Raw genomic sequence first — 23,075 nt, forward strand, 5'->3', positions numbered from 1 at the left:
TTATCTAAAATGAATATAAAATTAATTATCACATTTATTACTATTCTTTATGAATCGAACTCTAACATTAATCTAAATTAATTAACTTGATTGCATTTGAACTAATTATTTAACTATTTTATTTCACTTATGTGATAAATGTTTAAAAATAAAGAAATATAGAAATTAATTATCACATTTATTACTATTCTTTATGAATCGAACTCTAACGTTAATGTAAATGAATTAACCTGATTGCATTTGGACTAATTAATTAGCCTAAATTCCCTTAACCATTTTATTAAGGGCTGCGATGGTTTAAATCTCGTTCTCTTTCGTCTGCCACAAACTCTGCTAATTTTTTGTCCACTCCGCCTAGAAAACGTTGGAGACGCTTTTTAAAGAGCCTTCACAGTGTTGAAGTATATTCATAAACCCTAAACCCTTAACAATCATTATTCTTGTAGACAAAGGATTTGAATTTGTTGTTCGTTTTGGCATCTTGTTGTAAACTCTTGTGTATTTCCTTGTTTTGTGCTCCCTCGGGTTTTTCCTCAAATTCCATAAATTTTGATAAGACCAAGTGTCTTCCAAAGTATGATAATTGGTTGCAGCATTTTGTATTCATTGTGGGTACTGCATTCGATATTGATATTTTGAATAACTGTAAGTCTTATTTGTATCTTTAATGTGATCCTATGCTGTTAGGGTGGCCTATTTTGATAATCAAATTAGAACCACAAGCACAATCAGATGGCTCTATAAGTTTTCAAAGGAAATTATGATATAAACAGTTAAGGTGTAAAAAGAAATGCCGGAATTTGTATAGATTCAAGCTATTTCAGTTATTTCGACTGTTTAATATTTCATTACTAAGTTTGGGAGCATACTTGATTGTAGGTTTGGAATAACTTAGCTCGGAAGCATTGCAAGTTGTCGTACAAGGGTTCGCTAGACTTCTGGGCAATCATGGATGGTACGAAACTTAACATCTGGACGATATAAATTTATATTCAATGATTATAGTTTATTTGTAGTGTTCATACGCATTTTTATATTCGGAGGGCATCCAATTTATTGTTCTGTATGTCTTTTAATTTCCTTACTTGCATGATTTTGTGTTGTTTAAGGTTATTCATTATCCCCTATGATTGTGTAGTTGGTAAAGAGGAACCAATGGAGGAGACCGTTCTTGTTGGGGATGACCTCATGTTGGGTTTACCGTCACCTCTTGTCCCTCCAGACATTGCTTCTCATGTCCTAGAGGGTGTTGATCTGTGTGATGGACTTTTGAAGAAACTTTTTCTCTGTAAGTTAAATTTCTCATTTGCCACATTTTTTGGGATTTGGATGCTTTTTTTCCTTTTCTGACAGGTGGACATATGAAGTGGAATATTGAGTCAATTGCTGATCATTTCAGGCTTGCAAATAAATGATATTGAACCTTTTTGTCAAGATGAGATCGCATTGTATCGCCAATGTGCTGAAAATCGGGTTGGTGCTGCCTATTGATATCTCGTATAGAATTCTTAAATAGTTTTGAACTGCATTTATCTTGCTTCAAAGTGATGTAAGGAATGAAGCATTATGATGATCACTTTTAGGGATCGATGAACCATATAAATGCATTAATGTTGCAGACTTTTCTGTATGATCTCGGTTTCCATCTGATTTTATATTGAATATCGCAGGATAAAAAACTCAGGCAACGAATTGAAGAAAGTGAAAGAAAACTGGGGCAGTTGATGCCTGAGAAAGATGCAAAGGAGCGAGCTACCCAACTTCAATCAGAAGTGACTTTGTTGGAAAGGTTCATAATCAGCACTTATAACACAATGAACTTTATGTATGACACTATGTCAGGCGGGCATTAGATTGGTTGCAAATTAAAAGATTCATTTTAATTTTTTTTCAATTCTGAATATGTGTGAGGACTTGTGTGCATATACTGCCAAGTGTCGTTTTTTTCCTTTGTATGTGTTTTGTGGAGGGTGCAGGATAGGGGCGCGCATGGTGATGAAGATGAAGAAAGATTGAGCCTTTAGTTATTTTTAGCTTCATCTTAAAAAAAAATATATTTCATAAGTAGAGTGATGTCATGGTACAAAATTAATGATTGTCGGTGTCACATTCCTTTTTATAATTTTCATCCTTTTGTGTTAACCATAGTCTAGACTAATAGCATTTCTCAGTTCTATCGTAAGGCTGCCTTTTTTGGCTAACAAGGAGTTAAGATTTTTCTTCTTATTTTAATTATGTTTCAACAGGTAGTTTATATGGAAATCAGGCTATCTTGATTAAAATTTGGAGATCCACAAATGAGATTATCTTCAGACTTATTAGCCCAATCATGATTTTCAGGCCCCTTCATTTTATTTTTCTTTAGGTAAATTTTATATGATTTCCTACTTCCCTGAGACCAGATTGATTCGTAGTGGCCATTTACTAAAATTGATTTATTTACATGTATCTCTATCAATTCTATGCATTTCTTTTGTGCTGTGTATGGTGGTTTATCCTGCTCTAAAGGAAGGCTACCTTGCCTGATTATGGCTGCAATTAAAAACTCTATGTAGAGACCTAGCATTGGACTTTAAGTATTAATAATTGAGAAGTTTTAATTATTTATCTCATTTGTTTATTTCCTCCAACTATCCCAGTTTATATTCTCTTTCAGCATGACTCTTATCTTTTATCGCTGGTGGAATCAGCCATATTTAGTAATCTCTAAGTATGCTGGCTCAGAAATATTTTATCATCTCCACAAATAAAAGAGTCAAAGTAGAAAATTTTGAACAGACATTTCTAGTGGTTTGGGGGATTCCGATTGAGTCTATTTGTAGACATCAATCTAATAGTGGCTGATAATATCAGTCTAATGGCTGGGCTGGCGGTGGAACTAAAACACTCATTTGGCAAGCTGTTCTCTATTAAGGGTTGTGCAAGGTCTATGCGGAGCTCTTCTTTACTTTTGTCCTTTAGGCTTTATCCCAGTGTCTGGAGGGATTACTTAATACTTTTTCAGATTATTGAAAGGGAAATAGGCTAGCCTGTATATAGAGCTAAATCTGATTGTTTTCTGTAACCATTAGATATGTACATAAGCATGTTGATAGATCCAGCCAATTAACAATAAATGTCCAACCAGTGTCACACTGTCATGGCCTATTGATTTAGAAGAATTCAACCTTGCAACCTAGACCCTTTACTTCTCCAAGAAATGCTTGCTATGTACTTATTGAGCAGGTCCAGGTTATATTCAGCTATGATAAGAGCTGACAAATTACAGCTTGCATGCAGGTTCAAGCTAAGCTGCTGAATCATGGGATTTTTCGAGCGATTCCTGGTACGAAATGTACCGGAATCGGATTCTAAAATGAATCTCCTGTGGGTATCTAGGGTTCGCATTTTTAGATGCCGAAATATTTTCAAAATGTTTAGTGATTCTAGTTTGAGCTTTTTGATATTCTTAAGACAGTGCTGATTAGTGAACTCAGAACTTATCTATCATGGGATTCTAGTTTGATCTTTTTGATATTGAAAACTGAATTTAAATTAGTATGTTATATTTCAAACTTTGAAATTTGTAATGGTTTTGTTTAGCACATGTATTGGTATATGACATTCTAAACTTAATTCTATTTTTTAGCTATGTACATACATACATACATACATAGATATATATATGTATGTCTGTATATATATATATTATTTTTGTGTGAATGTACCAAAAACGTACTTGATGATGTGTTTTTCATGTGCATGCAAACACAAAATAAAATACCAAAAAAGTATCTTATCCTCTCTTGAACAAAATCTCTCAGATGCTGAAGATTAGCGTAAGGATCACTCGAGAAGACTCCAAGGTTCATGAATGTAGGGTCACTACGTGTGGATAAGCTCTGTTGGTTGATGTGATTATGCTGAAATCACACGGGGACTTACATTTAAATCCCTGAATGCTTGATTTGCTGGAACTCGATCATCTGGTGTTGCTATATGGTGATGCTCTTTGTCCTAAACTAACTCGATTTTGAAAAAATGGCAAAAGGAAAGGGTTGAGAAGGTCTATTCTAAGGCCTAGAATGTAAGAACATGGATGAATGACTATATGGAACCCTACCAAATGAAGTCTCACCATCAACTTGAACAATTTGACACAAGCTCGGTGCAATCTTCTAAGGATATTTCAAAGATGTTCAAATCATTACCATCAACATTGATCATCATTCAATTTAATGCATAAATAATGGACGCATAACGATTCGAAGTTAAGCTCATATCACTCCAGTTGACCACACAAGGCGCACTTACAAGCAGCTAGTGGTATGGATTAGGCGGATTCCACATAAATACATTCAACAAATTCTTCCACTCAATCTAATTACATGAAAGCAAATTGAGGAGCAAAGACCATGTAAGTTGTTGAAGTAACAAATCAATTTCACCATAACTTCAATGAAATCAATTGTTCTTTACAACCATGTTTGGGAACAATCTTTGCCTTCTCCTACTCTAACTTGTTAATGCATTAGTAGCTTTTGCAAGATAAGACTTCTCTAACCCATTAATCTCCTTTATTCTGTTATGGTTTATTCATCTATGCTATTAGATTATCTGATTTATGCTTTTCGAACTGAATATGTTTATCAGATTGTAACATTGATCATGATTATGATATTGGCATTGGATAAAGATGGATTAGATCGACGACTTGCTTAACATAGTTAAGCGTCGATCTAAATGCTATCGGGCTAATAACCCGATAGCATATGTAATGCTATTTGTTATCGGGTTTAATTCATACCGATAAACATTTATAATCGGGCCATTAACAAAGCATCATAACTAACACCGTTTCAACCGAGTGTTTAAGTATTAAATGTTAGTTACCAAACATAACCGAAATCGGGATGTGCAATATGGAAAGACACCGATCAATAGGTGCCTTGATCGGTCATGTCTAAAAGACATGACTGGTCAAGACATCTATTGACCGGTCTTCTAAAACATATAAAGCCCGACATGAATCATTTGGAGAAGATATATAAAAAATATTAATGATCTCTCTCCTTCAGCTTGCAACAAAACAATCAGATTATTAGACAATATAATCATATAAAATTCTCACATATATAATTTGTTCTTTTATTGCAATTGAATAAAACTTTACATGGTATTAGAGCCAGGTTAATCGAATTTGAGGCTATTCAATTTCTGAATAATTCAAGAACAAAATTATATATTACATCACATTTCCAAAATGGCCATCGCTATTAGATTCGAAGATAGACTCGGAGGTAGCGATGATTTTTCAACTTGGAAGTTTAGAATCAAAATGATTTTGAGAGAAAACAAAGTTGATTCATATGTTCAAACTGAAAGTGCAGCACCCAAGAATGAACCTGACAAAACAGCATGGATTGAGGGAAATGAAAAGGCTATTAAAATAATAGTTGATGGGGTAAGAAACAACATAATGCCCATCATAAAGAAACAAGAGACGGCTTACAAAATGTTCAAAGCACTTGAAAGGACATTTGAGATATCAAATGCAAGTCGTACTCTGGCATTGAAACGAGAGATAAATCATATCACGATGAACAAAGGGGAGACAATCAACTCCTACTTCATGCGAAATATCAACCCTAAGAGATGAACTTGCAACCCTTGATTATGAGATCCAGAGTAAAGAATTGACACTCATTGCTCTAGATGGGTTGCCCAGTGGATGGAATACATTTGTCCAAGGCATTAGTGCAAGGTCCAAATATCCTAAGTTTGAAAGATTAAGAGATGATTGTCTCCAAGAAGAGTCGAGATTGAACAAAATTGGAATAAAACAAAAGAACATAGATGAAGACCTTCAAGTCCTAAATACTAACGCAAATGAGGTGTGGCATAGAAGACTAGGCCACCTGAATTATAGGGCTTTATCATCTATGGGAAATCTTGTCACAGGTCTACCTAAGTTGAAGCAATATCATTCAAAGGCGTGCAAGGGATGTGCCCTAGGTAAAAATACCAAGGGTGCCTTCCAAAATAGTACTAAGAAGACAAGCAAAATATTAGAATTAGTTCATTCTGATGTATGTGGACCTATGTCCGAACCCTCTCTAGGGGGATTTTTGTATTATGTAATATTTGTTGATGATTACTCTAGGAAAACTTGGATCTGCTTTCTGAAATGTAAAGAATCAAAAGAGATCCTCAATAGGTTTAAAGAATTCAAATCACTAACGGAGAACTACTCAGGAAATAAAATTAAAACCCTAAGAACTGACAATGGGGGGGAATATACTTCAGAATTATTTAAAGATTTTTGTAAAAATTCAGGGATTAAGAGGGAGTTAACAATACCTTATAATCCTCAACAAAATGGGGTAGCTGAGAGGAAAAATAGGACTATTGTAGAAGCTGCCAAAGCCATGATACTTGATCAAAATCTAAATATCAAACTTTGGGCAGAAGCAACTAGCACTGCGGTATATATACAAAACAAATGTCCTCACTCCCACCTTGAAGATAAAACTCCTGAGGAAGTCTTCACCAAAATAAAGCCAGATATCAGCCACCTTAGGATATTTGGGTGTCCTGTCTATATACATGTACCTAAAGAAAAAAGACTAAAACTAGAACCTTCTGGAAAAAAGGGAATACTTGTAGGATATAGTGAAACATCCAAGGCCTATAGAATTTATATACAAGGTCAAAGAAATATTGAACTTAGTAGGGATGTAATCTTTGAAGAAGACTTAGCCTTCAAAAGAGCCCAAAGTACAATAGAACCTGAAATCTATATCCCTACTCCTAACATAGAAGAAGATCCTACTCCTGAGCTTCAGAGGGAGAATCCTGAGGAGACTATAGGTGAAACTCAAAACCCACTTAGAGAAAAACTCAAGAAAAGACCACAATGGGCCACCAAGACTGTAACAGAAGCTCAGAACTATGCTGCTCCTTCAGGAACCTTCAGGGAAAGTAAAAGGCCTAATAAATTCACTAGCTATGTTGCCCTTATGAATGATCTCTCTATAGTTGAACCAAACAATGTATCAGATGCACTTGAACATCAAGTATGGAAGGATGCCATGTCTGAAGAGTATCAATCCATTATGAAGAATGATGTTTGGGAGATTGTTCCTAGGCCAACTAAGAAATCTGTTGTTTCATCTAAATGGCTTTTCAAGATCAAACATGCTGCAGATGGCAGTATTGAAAAACACAAGGCCAGATTTGTAGCTAGAGGGTTCTCACAAAGGGAAGGAATAGATTATGAAGAAACATTTGCACCTGTTGCCAGATATACATGGGTAAGAGCTATACTAGCCATTGCAGCAGCAAAGGGATGGAAGGTACACCAGATGGATGTTAAGACAACATTTTTAAATGGTGAGATCTCAGAAGAAGTCTACCTAGAGCAACCTGAAGGGTTTGAAATTCATAATGCAGAGTCTCATGTATGTAGACTTAAGAAAGCTCTCTATGGGCTCAAACAGGCTCCCAGAGCCTGGTATGAAAGAATTGACACCTATCTCTCAAAACTAGGTTTCACTAAAAATGATGCAAATCCTAATCTCTACTACAAAAGAAATAAAGGTGATATGCTAATATTGATTTTATATGTTAATCACAGGAGATGATCACCTTATAGATCAATGCAAGAAAGATCTATCCATAGAATTTGATATGAAGGACTTGGGACTACTTCATTACTTCCTAGGGTTAGAAGTATGGCAAAATTCCAATAATATTGTACTAAACAAAGGAAAGTACACCTTGGACATTTTGATGAGATTCAGAATGCTAAACTGTAGGCCCATGACCTCTCCTATGGAAACCAACTTACATAAACTTAAAGAAGCAGCAACAAAATCACAGTCCACTGATCCTACTCAGTACAGGTAGATGATTGGGTCCCTAATGTATCTATTAAATACAAGGACATATATTTGTTATGCTGTTAATGCTCTAAGTCAGTTTATGTATGAACCTAAGGAGATACACTTGGTGGCAGTAAAACATATTATGAGATACTTACAAGGTACCCTAAACCTTGGTCTTAAATATGATAAAGTTGATATAGATCTACACGGATTTACAGATTCAGATTGGGCTGGCAGCGTGACTGACAGAAAAAGCACTTCAGGGTGTTGTTTCAGTTTAGGTTCAGCCATGATATCTTGGATCAGCAGAAAGCAGTCTTCTGTAGCTCAAAGTTCCACCGAGGCCGAATATATTGCAGCTTCTATGGCTGCCCGAGAGGCAGTATGGCTTAGGAAGTTGCTTGTGGGATTGTTTGGAGAACTTATGAAACCTACTATTATTCATTGTGACAATCAGAGCTGCATAAAACTTTCAGTAAATCCAGTATTCCATGACAGGTCCAAACATATTGAGATCCCATACCACTATGTACGAGATATGGTTGACAGGAATGTAATTCAATTAGAATATGTTTGTACAGGAGATCAAACTGCAGACATTCTGACCAAACCTCTTTCCAGAGTGAAGATTGATCACTTCAGAAAAGGTTTAGGTATGATAGAAAGGTAATCTGCTTTGTAAATAAGATGTTTAATGTGTAAACTTCTTTTGTCATGTTAGGACATTTTGGGTTTCACCCCCTGTGTTCATATCTAAGAGGTGACGATCTCTCAGATTATGAACACTTGTATGCAGACATCATAAGGTGACGATCTTATGATTCTCTAAACCAGTTATCATGTTGGATCTCTGGTATGTCATGGATGTGCCATGATGGTGTTGTGGTAAAACATTTGTATAAAATGTTTGTGCACATATCACAACCTGGATAAGATGAGAATTTAACCATCCTCATATGTTTATCCGTAGTATTGCGTGTTTAGGCAATACTGATATCACGTGTTCAGGTGATATCTTGTCATAATGAAATGATGAATCTTCTATATCACATGGTTAGGTGATACTATATGTCACATACTTAGAGTGATGTTTTATATTTGTATCTTGTGTCCTGATGGTACTTCCTATCATATGTATAGATGATATATATTCTTGGAGACTGACATTATTCTGGTTATGAAAGAGAAATGTGATTCAGGTTACTTTATCTATCTTCCAAAGCTAAGAGGGAGTGTTAATGCATTAGTAGCTTCTGCAAGATAAGACTTCTCTATTCTGTTATGGTTTATTCATCTATGCTATTAGATTATCTGATTTATGTTTTCCGAATTGAATATGTTTATCAGATTGTAACATTGATCATGATTATGATATTGGCATTGGATAAAGATTGTAAAGTTATTTCAATTTCAATTAAAGAACAAGTTATGAACTATGTATGCTATATATGGATATGAGGAATTATGTCAATGTCTAATAATTCTGATTTTTATCTGCAGGACTGAAGGAGAGAGATCATTTAATATTTTCTATGTCTTCTCCAAATGAATTCAATTGGCATATATATCATTTACGCAACCGGTCAATTGGTGTATTGACCGGTCATGCCTTTTAGGCATGACCGATCAATGCACCCATTGATCGGTGCCTTTACATTTATACCATTAACACAATACTGATTATCGGTTCAAAAACCCCCGATAGCATATTGTAATATCATAATATAATGACTGATCTATTTAATGAATCGTTTCAGATAAACATCGATGATTCAAAGTGCACGATGAATATAATCCAACCGGTGCATTTGTTAACCAATGTTTAATGCCAAATGAAGCGGTGTATTCATTAAACCCGATAACAAATATGCTCGATATAATTAAGCCCGATAACAGATGTGAATCGGTGCCAATGTTTATGCATCCGATAGCAAGTATGTATCGGCTAATTTAACCCGATAACTTAATGATAAGCAATGTTTGTACAATCCGATAATCATATGTAATATAAATCAGACATGAAGCATGTAGATGAATAACAAAACAGGAAGGTTAGGAAGATCTTATCTTGCATAAGCTACCATGCATTAACACTCCCTCTTAGCTTTGGAAGATAGATAAGGCAACCTGCATCACATTTCCTTTTCATAACTAAGATAATGTTAGTCAGCAAAAATCATTTATACATGAGAAGTACCATCAAGACATATGATACAAAATAGAAGAACATCACTTGAGCATGTGACATAAAGTATTATTTTAACATGTGATAAAAGTAAGAGAATCATCACCTGATCATGTGAGAAATCACCAAAAACATGTGATCTGTAAGATTCATCAAGATATCACCTAACACATGATATCAGTATTGCCTAACACGCAATACTTAAGGATAAGTCTATGAGAAAGGTTAGTTTCTCATCATATCCAAGTTGTGATAAGTGCAATAACATTTATAAATGTTTATCACAACATAGTCATGGCACATCTATGACTTACCAGAGATCCAACATGATCAATGGTTGAGATATCACCTACACGTGATATCAGTATTGCCTAACATGCAACACAAGGATAACCATATGAGAAGTGCTAAGTTCTCATCATATCCAAGTTGTGATAATGCAATAACATTTGTACAAATGTTGTATCACAACATAGTCATGGCACATCCATGACTTACCAGTGATCCAACATGATTACTGGTTTGACTATCATAAGATCGTCACCTTATGATGTCTACATACAAGTGTTCAGTATCTGAGAGATCGTCACCTCTTAGATATGAACACAGGTGGCAAGAAGCCAAGAGATAGTCCAAACATGACAAAGAAGTTTACACCTTAAACATCTTAAATATATGTAAGTATAGATTACAAAGCAGATTATCTTTCTATAATACCTAAACCCTTTCTGAAGTGATCAACCTTCACTCTGGAAAGTGGTTTGGTCAGAATATCTGCAGTCTGATCTTCTGTACACACATATTCTAACTTTATCACATTCCTGTCAACCATATCTCGTACATAGTGATATGGAATCTCAATATGTTTGGATCTGTCATGAAATACTGGATTTACAGAAAGTTTTATACAACTTTGATTATCACACTGAATGACTGTAGGTTTCATAGATTCTCCAAATAATCCCACGAGCAATTTCCTTAGCCATACTGCTTCTCGGGCAGCCATTGAAGCTGCAATATATTCAGCCTCTGTGGAACTCTGAGCTACTGAAGATTGTTTTCTGCTGATCTAGGATATCATGGCTGACCCTAAATTGAAGCAGCACCCTGAAGTGCTATTTCTCTCAGTCACACTGCCAACCCAATCTGAATCTGTAAATCCATGTAGATCTATGTCAACCTTTTCATATTTGAGACCAAGTTTTTAGGGTACCTTGTAGATATCTCATTATATGCTTTACTGCAACCAGGTGTATCTCCTTAGGTTCACACATGAATTGACTTAAGGCATTAACAACATAGCAGATATCTGGCCTTGTATTTACTAGATACATCAGGAACCCAATCATCTGCCTGTATTGAGTGGGGTCAGTAGGTCTTGATTCTGCTGCTGCTTCTTTAAGTTTATGGAAGTTGGTTTCCATAGGAGAGGTCATGGGTCTGCAGTTTAGCATTCCAAATCTTGTCAATATGTCCAAGGTGTACTTCCCTTGGTTCAGTACAATATTATCAGAATTCTGCCATACTTCCAATCCTAGGAAGTAATGAAGAAGCCCCAAGTCTTTCATATCGAATTCTGTGGATAGATCTTTCTTGCATTGATCTATTAGGTGATCATCTCCTGTAATTAATAAGTCATCAACATATAAAATTAATATTAACATATCACCTTTATTTCTTTTGAGGTAGAGATTAGGATCTGCATCATTCTTAGAGAAACCCAGCTTTGAGAGATAGGTGTCAATTCTTTCATACCAAACTCTCGGAGCCTGTTTGAGCCCATAAAGAGCTTTCTTGAGTCTATACACATGAGACTTTGCATCATGAATTTCAAACCCTTCAGGTTGCTCTAAGTAGACTTCTTCCACAATCTCGCCATTTAGGAATGCTATCATCCATCTGATGTACCTTCCAACCCTTTGTTGCTGCAATGGCTAGGACAGCTCTTACTGATGTGTACCTGGCAATAGGTGCAAATGTTTCTTCGTAATCTATTCCTTCCTTCTGTGAGAACCCTCTAGCTACAAATCTGGCTTTGTGTTTTTCAATACTGCCATCTGCAACATGCTTGATTTTAAACAACCATTTAGAAGACACGACAGACTTCTTGGTTGGCCTAGGAACAATCTCCCAAACATCATTCTTCATAATGGACTGATATTCTTCAGTCATGGCATCTATCCATACTTGATGTTTGAGTGCATCTGAAACATTGTTAGGTTCAGCTTTAGAGAGATCATTTATAAGTGCAACATAGTTGATGAATTTATTAGGCCTCTTGCTTTCCCTGAAGGTTCCTGAAGGAGTAGCGAACTTCTGAGCTTCTGCTATAGTTTTGGTGGCCCATAGTGGTCTTTTCTTGCGATTATCTATAGGTGGGTCTTGTGTTTCACATATAGTTTCCTCAAGATACTCCCTCTGAAGCTCAGGAGTAGGTTCTTCTTCTAGGTTAGGAGTAGGATTATGAATTTCAGGTTCTATTGTATTTTGGGCCCTTTTGAAGGCTAAGTCTTCTTCGAAGATTACATCCCTACTGAGTTCAATATTTCTCTGCCCTTGTACATAGATTCTGTAGGCTTTAGAAGTTTCACTGTATCCTACAAGTATTCCCCTTTTTCCAGAGGGTTCTAGTTTTAGTCTTTTCTCTTCAGGTACATGAATATAGACCGGACACCCAAATATCCTAAGATGGCTGATATCTGGTTTTGTCTTGGTAAAGACTTCCTCAGGAGTTTTATCTTCAAGGTGTGAATGAGGACATCTATGGTTCCATCAAGACCTTAGCGTCTTTGATGGAGGATCTCTTTGGCCAAGCCAACACCTTGTTTTCCATGAAGGTCACTCTGTATCCTTGATCTTCTAGTGCTGATATGGAGATTAGATTTCTTTTGATGCCTGGAACATATAGTACTTATTCAAGTCGTAGTGACATGCCTGACTTCAGTTTGATGGTGCAGGTTCCAATTCCTCTGACTGGATGTGAAGAATCGTCTCCGATGGTTACTTCCTCATCATCTTTCTCTATCATGGAGTCTAGTATTTCTCTAAAGCCGGTGATGTGTCTGGATGAACCATTGTTGATCACCCATGAGTTAGATTTGTTTGAAGTATGACTTGTAAGTGCTGAGTAGAGGACATAGTTCTCGGAGTCATTTTCTGTTCTAGATTTCTTCACTTTTGCAAATGTGGCTTGCTTCCCTTTCTCCGGACAGTTTGCAACATAGTGTCCGAATTTGTCACACCTATAACATTGAACATGTGATAGGTCTTTCTTAGAAGTGTTCTTGCCTTGTTTAGCTTTTCTTTTCCTGAATTGCTTCTTTTTGTACTTTTTATTGATGTTTGTATTTAGGACTTGCAAGTCTTCATCTATATTCTGCTGTTTTATTCCTACCTTGTTCAATCTGGATTCTTCTTGTAGACAGTCATCTCTTAGTCTTTCAAACTTAGGATATTTGGACCTTGCACTGATGCCTTGGACGAATGTGCTCCATCCACTAGGCAACCCATCTAAAGCAATGAGTGTTAGTTCTTTGCCTCGGATCTCGTAGTCCAGAGTTGCAAGTTCATCTTTTAGAACTGATATCCGCATGAAGTAGGCGTTGATTGTCTCCCCTTTGTTCATGGTGATATGATTTATTTCTCGTTTTAGTGCTAGAGTATGACTTGCATTTGATATCTCAAATGTCTTTTCAAGTGCCTTGAACATTTTATAAGCCGTCTCCTGCTTTCTAATGATGGGCATTATATTATTTCTTACCCCATCCACTATTATTTTAATAGCCTTATCATTTCCCTCGATCCATGTGGATTTCTCGGTTTCATCTTCTGGTAGTGTACTTTCAGTTTGGACATATGAATCAACTTTGTTTTCTCTTAAAATCATTTTGATTCTAAACTTCCAAGCTGAAAAATCTTCACTACCTCCGAGTCTATCTTCGAATCTGATAGCGTTGGCCATTATGGAAATGTGATGTAGTTTGTAACTTAGTCCTTGAATTTTATCAAAATTGAATAGCCTAAGGTTCGATTACCTTGGCTCTGATACCATGTAAAGTTATTTCAATTTCAATTAAAGAACAAGTTATGAACTATGTATGCTATATATGGATATGAGGAATTATGTCAATGTCTAATAATTCTGATTTTTATCTGCAGGACTGAAGGAGAGAGATCATTTAATATTTTCTATGTCTTCTCCAAATGAATTCAATTGGCATATATATCATTTAGGCAACCGGTCAATTGGTGTATTGACCAGTCATGCCTTTTAGGCATGACCGATCAATGCACCCATTGATCGGTGCCTTTACATTTATACCATTAACACAATACTGATTATCGGTTCAAAAACCCCCGATAGCATATTGTAATATCATAATATAATGACTGATCTATTTAATGAATCGTTTCAGATAAACATCGATGATTCAAAGTGCACGATGAATATAATCCAACCGGTGCATTTGTTAACCAATGTTTAATGCCAAATGAAGCGGTATTCATTAAACCCGATAACAAATATGCTCGATATAATTAAGCCCGATAACAGATGTGAATCGGTGCCAATGTTTATGCATCCGATAGCATGTATCGGCTAATTTAACCCGATAACTTAATGATAAGCAATGTTTGTACTATCTGATAATCATATGTAATATAAATCAGACATGAAGCATTTAGATGAATAACAAAACAGGAAGGTTAGGAAGATCTTATCTTGCATAAGCTACCATGCATTAACAAAGATGGATTAGATCGACGACTTGCTTAACATAGTTAAGCGTCGATCTAAATGCTATCGGGCTAATAACCTGATAGCATATTAATGTTGATTCATTTATGAATTGGCATTAATATGCTATCGGGGTATTAACTCGATAGCATATGTAATGTTATTTGTTATCGGGTTTAATTCATACCGATAAACATTTATAATCGGGTCATTAACAAAGCATCATAACTAACACCGTTTCAACCGAGTGTTTAAGTATTAAATGTTAGTTACCAAACATAACTGAAATCGGGATGTGCAATATGGAAAGACACCGATCAATAGGTGCCTTGATCGGTCATGTCTAAAAGACATGACCGGTCAAGACATCTATTGACTGGTCTTCTAAAACATATGAAGCCCGACATGAATCATTTGGAGAAGATATATAAAAAATATTAATGATCTCTCTCCTTCAGCTTGCAACAAAACAATTAGATTATCAGACAATATAATCATATAAAATTCTCACATATATAATTTGTTCTTTTATTGCAATTGAATATAACTTTACATAACTTCTATTCTAATTGCTCTTTTATTCACTAACTATCTATTCCTCAATTCACTATTAACCTTTACAAAATGAAGAGTTTGAGCTTTATATAGAGAGCTCATTTAATGAAGGGCCCAGATTGATTCTCCATCAATGGCCGAGATTTTACAATGAAACCCTAATTAGGGTTTGTTACAACAAACTCTCCTTAGCAAATGAGAAAATTACATTTAGTGAATGTGAACCAATAGATATTGAGGGTAGGTGCATCGGAGTTCATGCATCCATGTATGAACTGTTAATGCATAGTAGCTTATGCAAGATAAGATCTTCCTAACCTTCCTTGTTCTATTATTTATCTACATGCTTCATGTCTGATTTATATCGCATATGATTATCGGATTGTACAAACATTGCTTATCATTATGCTATCGGGCTAACAACCCGATAGCATATTAATGTCAATTGTTAATTGGCATTAATATGCTATCGGGGTATTAACCCAATAGCATATTAAATACTATAAGTTATCGGGTTAAATTCGCCGATACATACTTGCTATCGGATGCATAAACATTGGCACCGATTCACATCTGTTATCGGGCTTAATTATATCGAGCATATTTGTTATCGGGTTTAATGAATAGACCGCTTCATTTGGCATTAACATTGGTTAACAAATGCACCGGTTGGATTATATTCATCATGCACTTTGAATCATCGGTGTTTATATGAACCGATTCATTAAATTGACCAGTCATTATATTATGATATTACAATATGCTATCGGGGGTTTTTGAACCGATAATCAGCATTGTGTTAATGGTATAATTGTAAAGGCACCGATCAATGGGTGCATTGATCGGTCATGCCTAAAAGGCATGACCAGTCAATACACCAATTGACCGGTTGCCTAAATAATATATATGCCAATTGAATTCATTTGGAGAAGACATAGAAAATATTAAATGATCTCTCTCCTTCAGACCTGCAGATAAAAATCAGAATTATTAGACATTGACATAATTCCTCATATCCATATATAGCATTCATAGTTCATAACTTGTTCTTTAATTAAAATTGAAATAACTTTACATGAACCAGGTGCATTGCATCTAGACATGTTGAGGTAGATCTTCCCTGATTGGTGAATGGTGACTGGGATGATGACTAGGACGCCACCTTTAACTTGCACCTTTATAGACTGGATAGATTCATCATCATGAAGAGATATTGAGAGATATCTCTTGATACTCTAACATTATCTAGCTCGCTCAAAGTAGTGGTGATGGGAATAATTGATGCAACTGAGTCATTCTTCCATCCTTGCTTGCTTGCCTTGGAGTGATTGTATGACTTCTCCTTAACACTCCTTTGATCTCTTCATGCCTCTAGGGTGTGGCGAAAAACGAGATTCCTCTTGAGTATTTTGTGCTTGTAGATGAAGCATTCCCTTTACATGCTGGTGTAGATATCTTCCTTACAACTTGATCTTGATGTTGACATTTTGTCTTTAAGACACTTATTTTGATCTTCCTCCAAGGTGATTCTCTTCATTTCTTTACTTATTTTCAGCAAAATAAACAAATAAGCATCAACACACATGATTCATAACCTTTTCATACTCCTATTTTAACCTGATCTCTCATTCTGATCTCATGTAAATTTTCACTAAATTTAATCAAAAGTTCATGCTATAGGTACAATTCGGTCAAAATAGGAGGCACTGTACATATCCCCAAAGAATTTTGGTCTAAATCATGGGCAAGGTACATGGAAATTTCGCTTCAAATTAAGAGCAAAGGACATGGTTTGGTGTATACTTATCATTCAACCTCTTACACTTGCCTTTACTTTACTCCAACCTTAAGTGCTTTAGTCACTTTAATGCTGAATTAGCTTTCAAAAAGACCTTAGGAATAATTTCACTCAATGTCCTTGACAAGGTATACTCCAAATTTCGCTCTGAACCATCAACAAGGTACATACATGACCTTAGCAAAAATTCGCTCTAGACCCTTTGGAAGGTACATGTTCCAAACAAGAAATTCGCTCTAGGACCTTAGCAAGGACAGGGTCCAAGGTAAGAAATTGGCTCCATGTCCTTAGCAAGGACAGTGTCAAAATGAAAGAGTTCGCTCTATGTCCTTTCCAAGGATATGAGCTATATCAAAAAATTCGTTTGATGACCTTTGGAGGTACGCCATCTTCACATCAGTTCGCTTTATGTCCTTTGTAAGGACAAGACCTATACGATAATTTCGTTCTGTGTCCTCAACAAGGACAAGACTCAAGATGAAGTTCGCTCTCTGTCCTTTGCAAGGACAATACCTATAATTGAGGTTCGCTCTATGTCCTTGGCAGGGATAGGATCTATAATGCTATTCGCTCCAAGATCTTTCTAAGGACAACTTCAAATGATCAAGTTCGGTCTTGGACCATGGTAAGGACAAGGCATTATTCTAAACAAAGTTTGCTCTAAGACACATACTCAAGTTCGCTCTAGACCATCAACAAGGACAAGGCAAGTAGTTCGCTCTGGACCCTCAGCAAGGACAAGGTTGAGGTGATAATTTTCGCTCCAAGACCCTTCTAAGGACAAGACTTAAAATGGAATTCGCTCTATGTCCCTTGGAAGGACAAGCTCTTGATAAGGAATTTCGCTCCATGACCTCTTCAAGGACAAGACTTAAAATGGAATTTGCTCTACGTCCTGTTGACGTGGATGAAATCGCATCGCTGCAAACTCCATACGGCCAACGCAGAATAGAATAAACTCACTGAGTATCCTACCCTCTCTTGAAATAAGGGAATCCCTAATGCTATTTTCTACGTTTTGATCAATGGGGATAACCTCAAGGTTTCTTTTGTTAGGTCTTGACTGTGGGATCTCTCAGTGGCTTTATGTGTTTATGCTGGAAACACAAGGGGACTTACGTTTGATTGGCAATTCCATGTACGAATTCCCAGGGACCTTTTACGGTTTTCTTTCAGGTGATGTTGGTTAATTTGAAGCTGATTTAGCAGGACTGCAGATTTCTAAAAAGGGGGATAAAATTGGGAGGAAAGAAAGGAAGGGTAGGAAAAAAGAGAACTGTAAATGTTAACTAGGACAGCAGGTTCACTCAAGCAGACAGACACCTCCAGGAAACCAAATTAAGCATCATCAGTCATTCAGACACAATGTTTGCATAAACTTAGTGCAATCTTCAAAGGAGAAACCAGATTTTCATATTACCAAATACAATATTAGAACTTCTACATTCATGATATGTATATATTTGATAATCGAACTGAATCATAAAATAGCCCAGATTAACCATGCAGAAAGGAAAAAAAAGCAATCAGCTATCCTCTAATGGTATGGACTGTGGGGGTTCTATCAGATGCTTGGTAAAAACTGCTGTGCAAAATGAGTAGACATAATTAAAAGCTTTCTAAATTAAATGAAGAAGGAGACCATGCACTCACAAGGAAATTTGAAAGTAATTGTAATCCATAGTATTAATTCCTGCAAAATTCCTTCAGAGCTTTCGCAACAATCCAAGAACTTCCTCCCAAATGAGGGAAAACCAGTCCCCTTAAATAGGTTTCCAAAAATGGATGAATGGCCAAGATCTAATCTAGACAAGTGGCCCAGATTCATCCTTACAAAAAAGGGGACCCACACCCATAAATGGGGGGTAAATATCTACAACTACCCCAAAAGGGAGCAATAACTACCAAAGGATAATTACAACTATTGAAATAATCCAAAAAAAGGGGAGGTGTACAAAAAACTTTACAATATGTTGACCAGAAGTCAACTGTCACCTTTTTGGGACAAAAGTGCACCTTTTAAGATTTGGAGGGAAAAAGGCATTTTTGAGAAACTACTTTCTCTATTCTGGTTTCACATTCTTTCTGTAGAAACTGGTCTTCGCCATGCAGGTATTCTCGCCATAAATCACGACCTGCTGCCCGTTCCTTGCGGACATATTCCTGAAACTTGATACATAATTGAAAGAGGGGACTAAAAGGTGGCATGGGAGGATGGCGAATTTTGTACTGCATGCCTTCGAGATACTGGTCCACGTGCCTTAAACCGTCCTTCCAGCTGGAGCGATTACACTCGAAGCACAATATGTCTGAATGGAACTGACCAGCAAAACTCAAGTCTTCAATGGAATAAGAAACCTTATTTGCTCCCAACCTTTCCTCCCAATCCGGCCGGATTACACTGTCGGATAGGTCATTTATCCACCCCGAAACCATTGATCGGAGGATGGTCTTGCCTAGTTCTTGCATGTTCCCCAGAATTGCCTCACATGCGTCATTTTCTTTGTCAATAATTTCCTGGGCGTCGTTCTTCATGGTGACGGTCCAGTACCATTCCTTGAGAACACTGATGCCATGGGGATCTAGGATGTCAGGCAGTGTGGGAATCTGTGTATGTGTCCAAAAAAGAGCTCTTAGGAGGGGAAGGGTAGAGGCCGCTACTTCATGCATGTGAAGGGATTCCCTCTTTACTTCCAACAGCCTGACTAGAGTGAGCTCTCGATGGAGAGCCATTTCCTTTACTTCTTTGAGGATCTGTTCTCCCTTTTTCTTGATGTCCTGCACCCATTCCTTGACGGCCTTTGCGGTATCCCGAATTCCTTCAAATTCAGTTGTGGTCCTTTGCGCCAATGCTATTGGGGGAATATGGGATTCAGAGGGGTTGTGTAATGGCCGCAGGAGCTTATCGATGTATCCCTTGGCCTGTTCAGCACGGGCCCGATACATATCCTTTTCGGCAGTGATTTCCTCGAGCTGTCTGAGTATGTTCTGCACTGAGTCCTTAAATTCCTCCTTTTCTTGCTCTTTTGTAGCTCGTCCGATGGGGACAGTCGTAATGCTATAATCTGCCAGTGTTATTTGATCTGCTGGCTTGTTCACGGGTGGGGTGGCAATATGAAGAGTGCGGTTCCTTTGCTCATCCATGGTTATCTTAGAGTATGTTCTTGGTTTCTTCTTCCCTTTCGCTTTTGCTTGATCCATTCGTGAGAAGATGTCCTCTAGATCGATGGGTGCCTTGGTGGCGGCCCTGCGCTGAGCTCTGGCGATCAGCCACTCTTGAGGCACTGTCTGGGTTGAGGATAGGGTTAAGTTAGCACCTTGTTCTCCCGTGCTTTCAACCGGCTGATCACAAATTAGCAGCCGTCCCGCCATCGGAGGGGTGAAAGGAGGAAGCTCCTTGTTTGCATCTGAGTTCTCCCCTATCTCACTGAACAATTGTCTGACATCTTCCTGTGACGGTGGCTCCTTGGTTCCCTCGAGCTCATGGATCTCGTCTGTTCTTTGTTCCCCTTCGACAGTCGAGTCGTCCTTGGCTGCATGGAGGAGTAGCAATTCATGGCGGCTCTGCTGGGTAGGTTCATGCACTTCGATCCCCTGGGTGGATGGGATTTCTCCTTCCTCTATTTGGTCACCCGGCTTAGTCGAATTGGGGCCCCTTTGCCCGGTGTCCGGCATATCTGGAGCAGGAGGATCATTGGCTTGGAATGCCTCTATGTCGCTCTGGGAAGGCGGAGCAGGTATGCAATCCAAATCTATGGCGTCGTCGGACGAACTGGGGTCCTTTGAAGATGAAGTGGTCTCTGGCCTCCTTATGGGAATCTTCTCCCTTCTTGTTCTTTTGGACGTCCGAGTTCCTCTGCAAGCCTTAGCTTTCTTTCTTTTCTTTGGTTTCTCAGCTGATGTCCTTTCGTCTTCGGAAGACTGAGAGTCGAAACTGCCCATCAGATGGTAAGTAAACTGGACCCCCTCATGGACTAGCCTCTCGATCTGGTGATGTAACCATTGATCTGTGTATCTTGCCGGGGCTGCCATGACTGCTTCGAAATCCGTGATTGGGTCTTGAGACCAATCAACGCCTGGCAAGAGATGCCTTACTGCTTCGAATTCTCGGACTTGGAGGCAGTTCCCCGAGTCTGTGAGCTGATCCGGGACCTGACGGTACTCAAAGAGTCGCATTTGCTGCACACTCAATCTAGAATATTCCCGTCGCCTGACTTCGTAGTCATCGGAGCAATTTTTCCAATAATCTTCAATTGACTCCTTTGCTCTGTAGCGCCTACCATAAGCTCTCTTCGCCAAATTGTCATGATCAAAACATTTCCTTGGGAAATGTTCCTGTAGGCCATAAGAGGCTAGCTCTGCAAGGGACTCCTCTGCTAGGGTGGGGGTTCTCAATTGGACATCATGGTTGCCTATGATCATTGGAAATGCGAATCCAGCCTGCTTGCTCTCTCGTAGTAATATGCCGGCAGGGCGTGATTGTCTTGCCACCTCCATGAGGACTACTTTATCGGTTGGGTACCGCGGAAGTCGAAGGGGGGCACCTTCGAAGCCAGCTATTCGGATGTAGGAGAACCTTGGGAACTGAATGAACCAGGCCCCATACCTCTGCACTAAAATGGTAGCTTGCTCCGAGAGCCTTATGTGTAACCCTCCCTGCATTAGCCTGACTAGGCGCATTGTGAAGGCGTCGTTGACGCGTTCGTACTGACCAACCGCGTAAGCCGGGCTGCTCTTTTCCCTTTGAGCTATATCCTGGTAGTGCAGCTGCGGGTAGCAATCATAAACCTTTACCTGACCAGGCCCATTCCCGATCTCACCTTTCATTATTAACCCTGGCAGTGGCTGGTTCTTTGCGAACATATAGACCAAATAGGAGGTCATGGTGAAATACTTCTTTGTCTCGAGCTCAATCAGCTGAGCGTGGATGTTATCACTTATGATCTGGGCCCAGTCAAACTTAGACTTTCCGGCAAAGACCTGTTCTGTAAAATAGAACATCCATTCTTCAAAGTAGTTGGACTTAGGAAGTCCCATGACTCGGCTAAGTAAGGTGACCATGTCCCCATGTTCATTATGAAAGTCACTCCTGGGGGTCTTTTTCACAATCCTGGTGCTTGAAGGCCTTTTCTCCTTGAACCATTCTTCGTTAATCAATGCCCTGCATCGGGCCGGGTTCATATCATATGCCCCTTGTGCCTCGTCCATTGTTGTAGCTATGGGATTATTTGGAAAGGGGATATCAAATGCATCACCGATAGCCTCAGGGGAGAAGTCGGCAATAGTCATATCTTCCAGAAGCACTAATCTGGACTTTGGTTCGTAATGCCGAGCAGCCTCCACCACTAATTCATAGTTCTGGATTGCTGGAGGAAAACCTGCTGCTTGGGCGATGCCACTTTCCACCATTTGCCTAAGCCTGCCATATGCGTTGGGCGAGAAGACCTGATCCTTGAAGTCCTGAATATCAATGTGGCCAAGGTCGGTGTCACCAATGTTGTCCCAGACGCTCTGGACCTTTGACTCTCTTAATCCTCCCCTCTGATATTGATACTTCATTCTTTCAACTTTTCGCGGGATGTCTGATTTGGATGCTCGTGAGGTTTCGGCTGCAGCGGGTGTTTTTGATGATTCTGCCGCCGATTTAGGCATTTATCCTGCATAGCCAGACACGGATTACAAGGTGATACAAGAACGATAATGCGAGTTAGATAATAACAAAAGTGCTTCAACAGACCGGGATTAGTTTAAATATCACTTTGGCTAACAATTTGATTAACTTTAACAGCATCATATTCCTGAAGATTTATGACTATGCATTCTCATTTTCGAATTTTTTTGGATTAATTTTCAACAAAGGCAAAACATGAGAAGTTTGAATTTGAAAAGAGATGCAGTTTCTGGCCAAACCTCGGAAATGAATCCTAAATTTCGGAT

General features: G+C 38.1%; 1 protein-coding gene across 3 annotated transcripts in view; it reads left to right on the forward strand.

Moving 5' to 3' along the window:
• The first annotated feature begins 253 nt into the window (after window positions 1–253).
• LOC131046208 (uncharacterized) overlaps window positions 254–23,075 on the forward strand; it is a 95,364-nt gene continuing 72,542 nt past the window's right edge. The window contains exons 1-6 of one of the 3 annotated variants that reach the window (XM_057979888.2): window positions 277–401; window positions 594–645; window positions 880–955; window positions 1,139–1,288; window positions 1,400–1,473; window positions 1,671–1,789. In XM_057979888.2, coding sequence (XP_057835871.2) covers window positions 949–955; window positions 1,139–1,288; window positions 1,400–1,473; window positions 1,671–1,789 — 350 coding nt within the window. In that variant the 5' untranslated portion in view covers window positions 277–401; window positions 594–645; window positions 880–948. Of the gene's footprint in view, window positions 402–575; window positions 646–879; window positions 956–1,138; window positions 1,289–1,399; window positions 1,474–1,670; window positions 1,790–23,075 lie in introns of all 3 variants that reach the window. The other 2 variants (XM_057979886.2, XM_057979887.2) reach the window with 2 other exon arrangements.

The sequence above is a fragment of the Cryptomeria japonica genome, chromosome 2, assembly GCF_030272615.1.
Source record: "Cryptomeria japonica chromosome 2, Sugi_1.0, whole genome shotgun sequence".
In the NCBI taxonomy this organism is placed as follows: domain Eukaryota; kingdom Viridiplantae; phylum Streptophyta; class Pinopsida; order Cupressales; family Cupressaceae; genus Cryptomeria; species Cryptomeria japonica.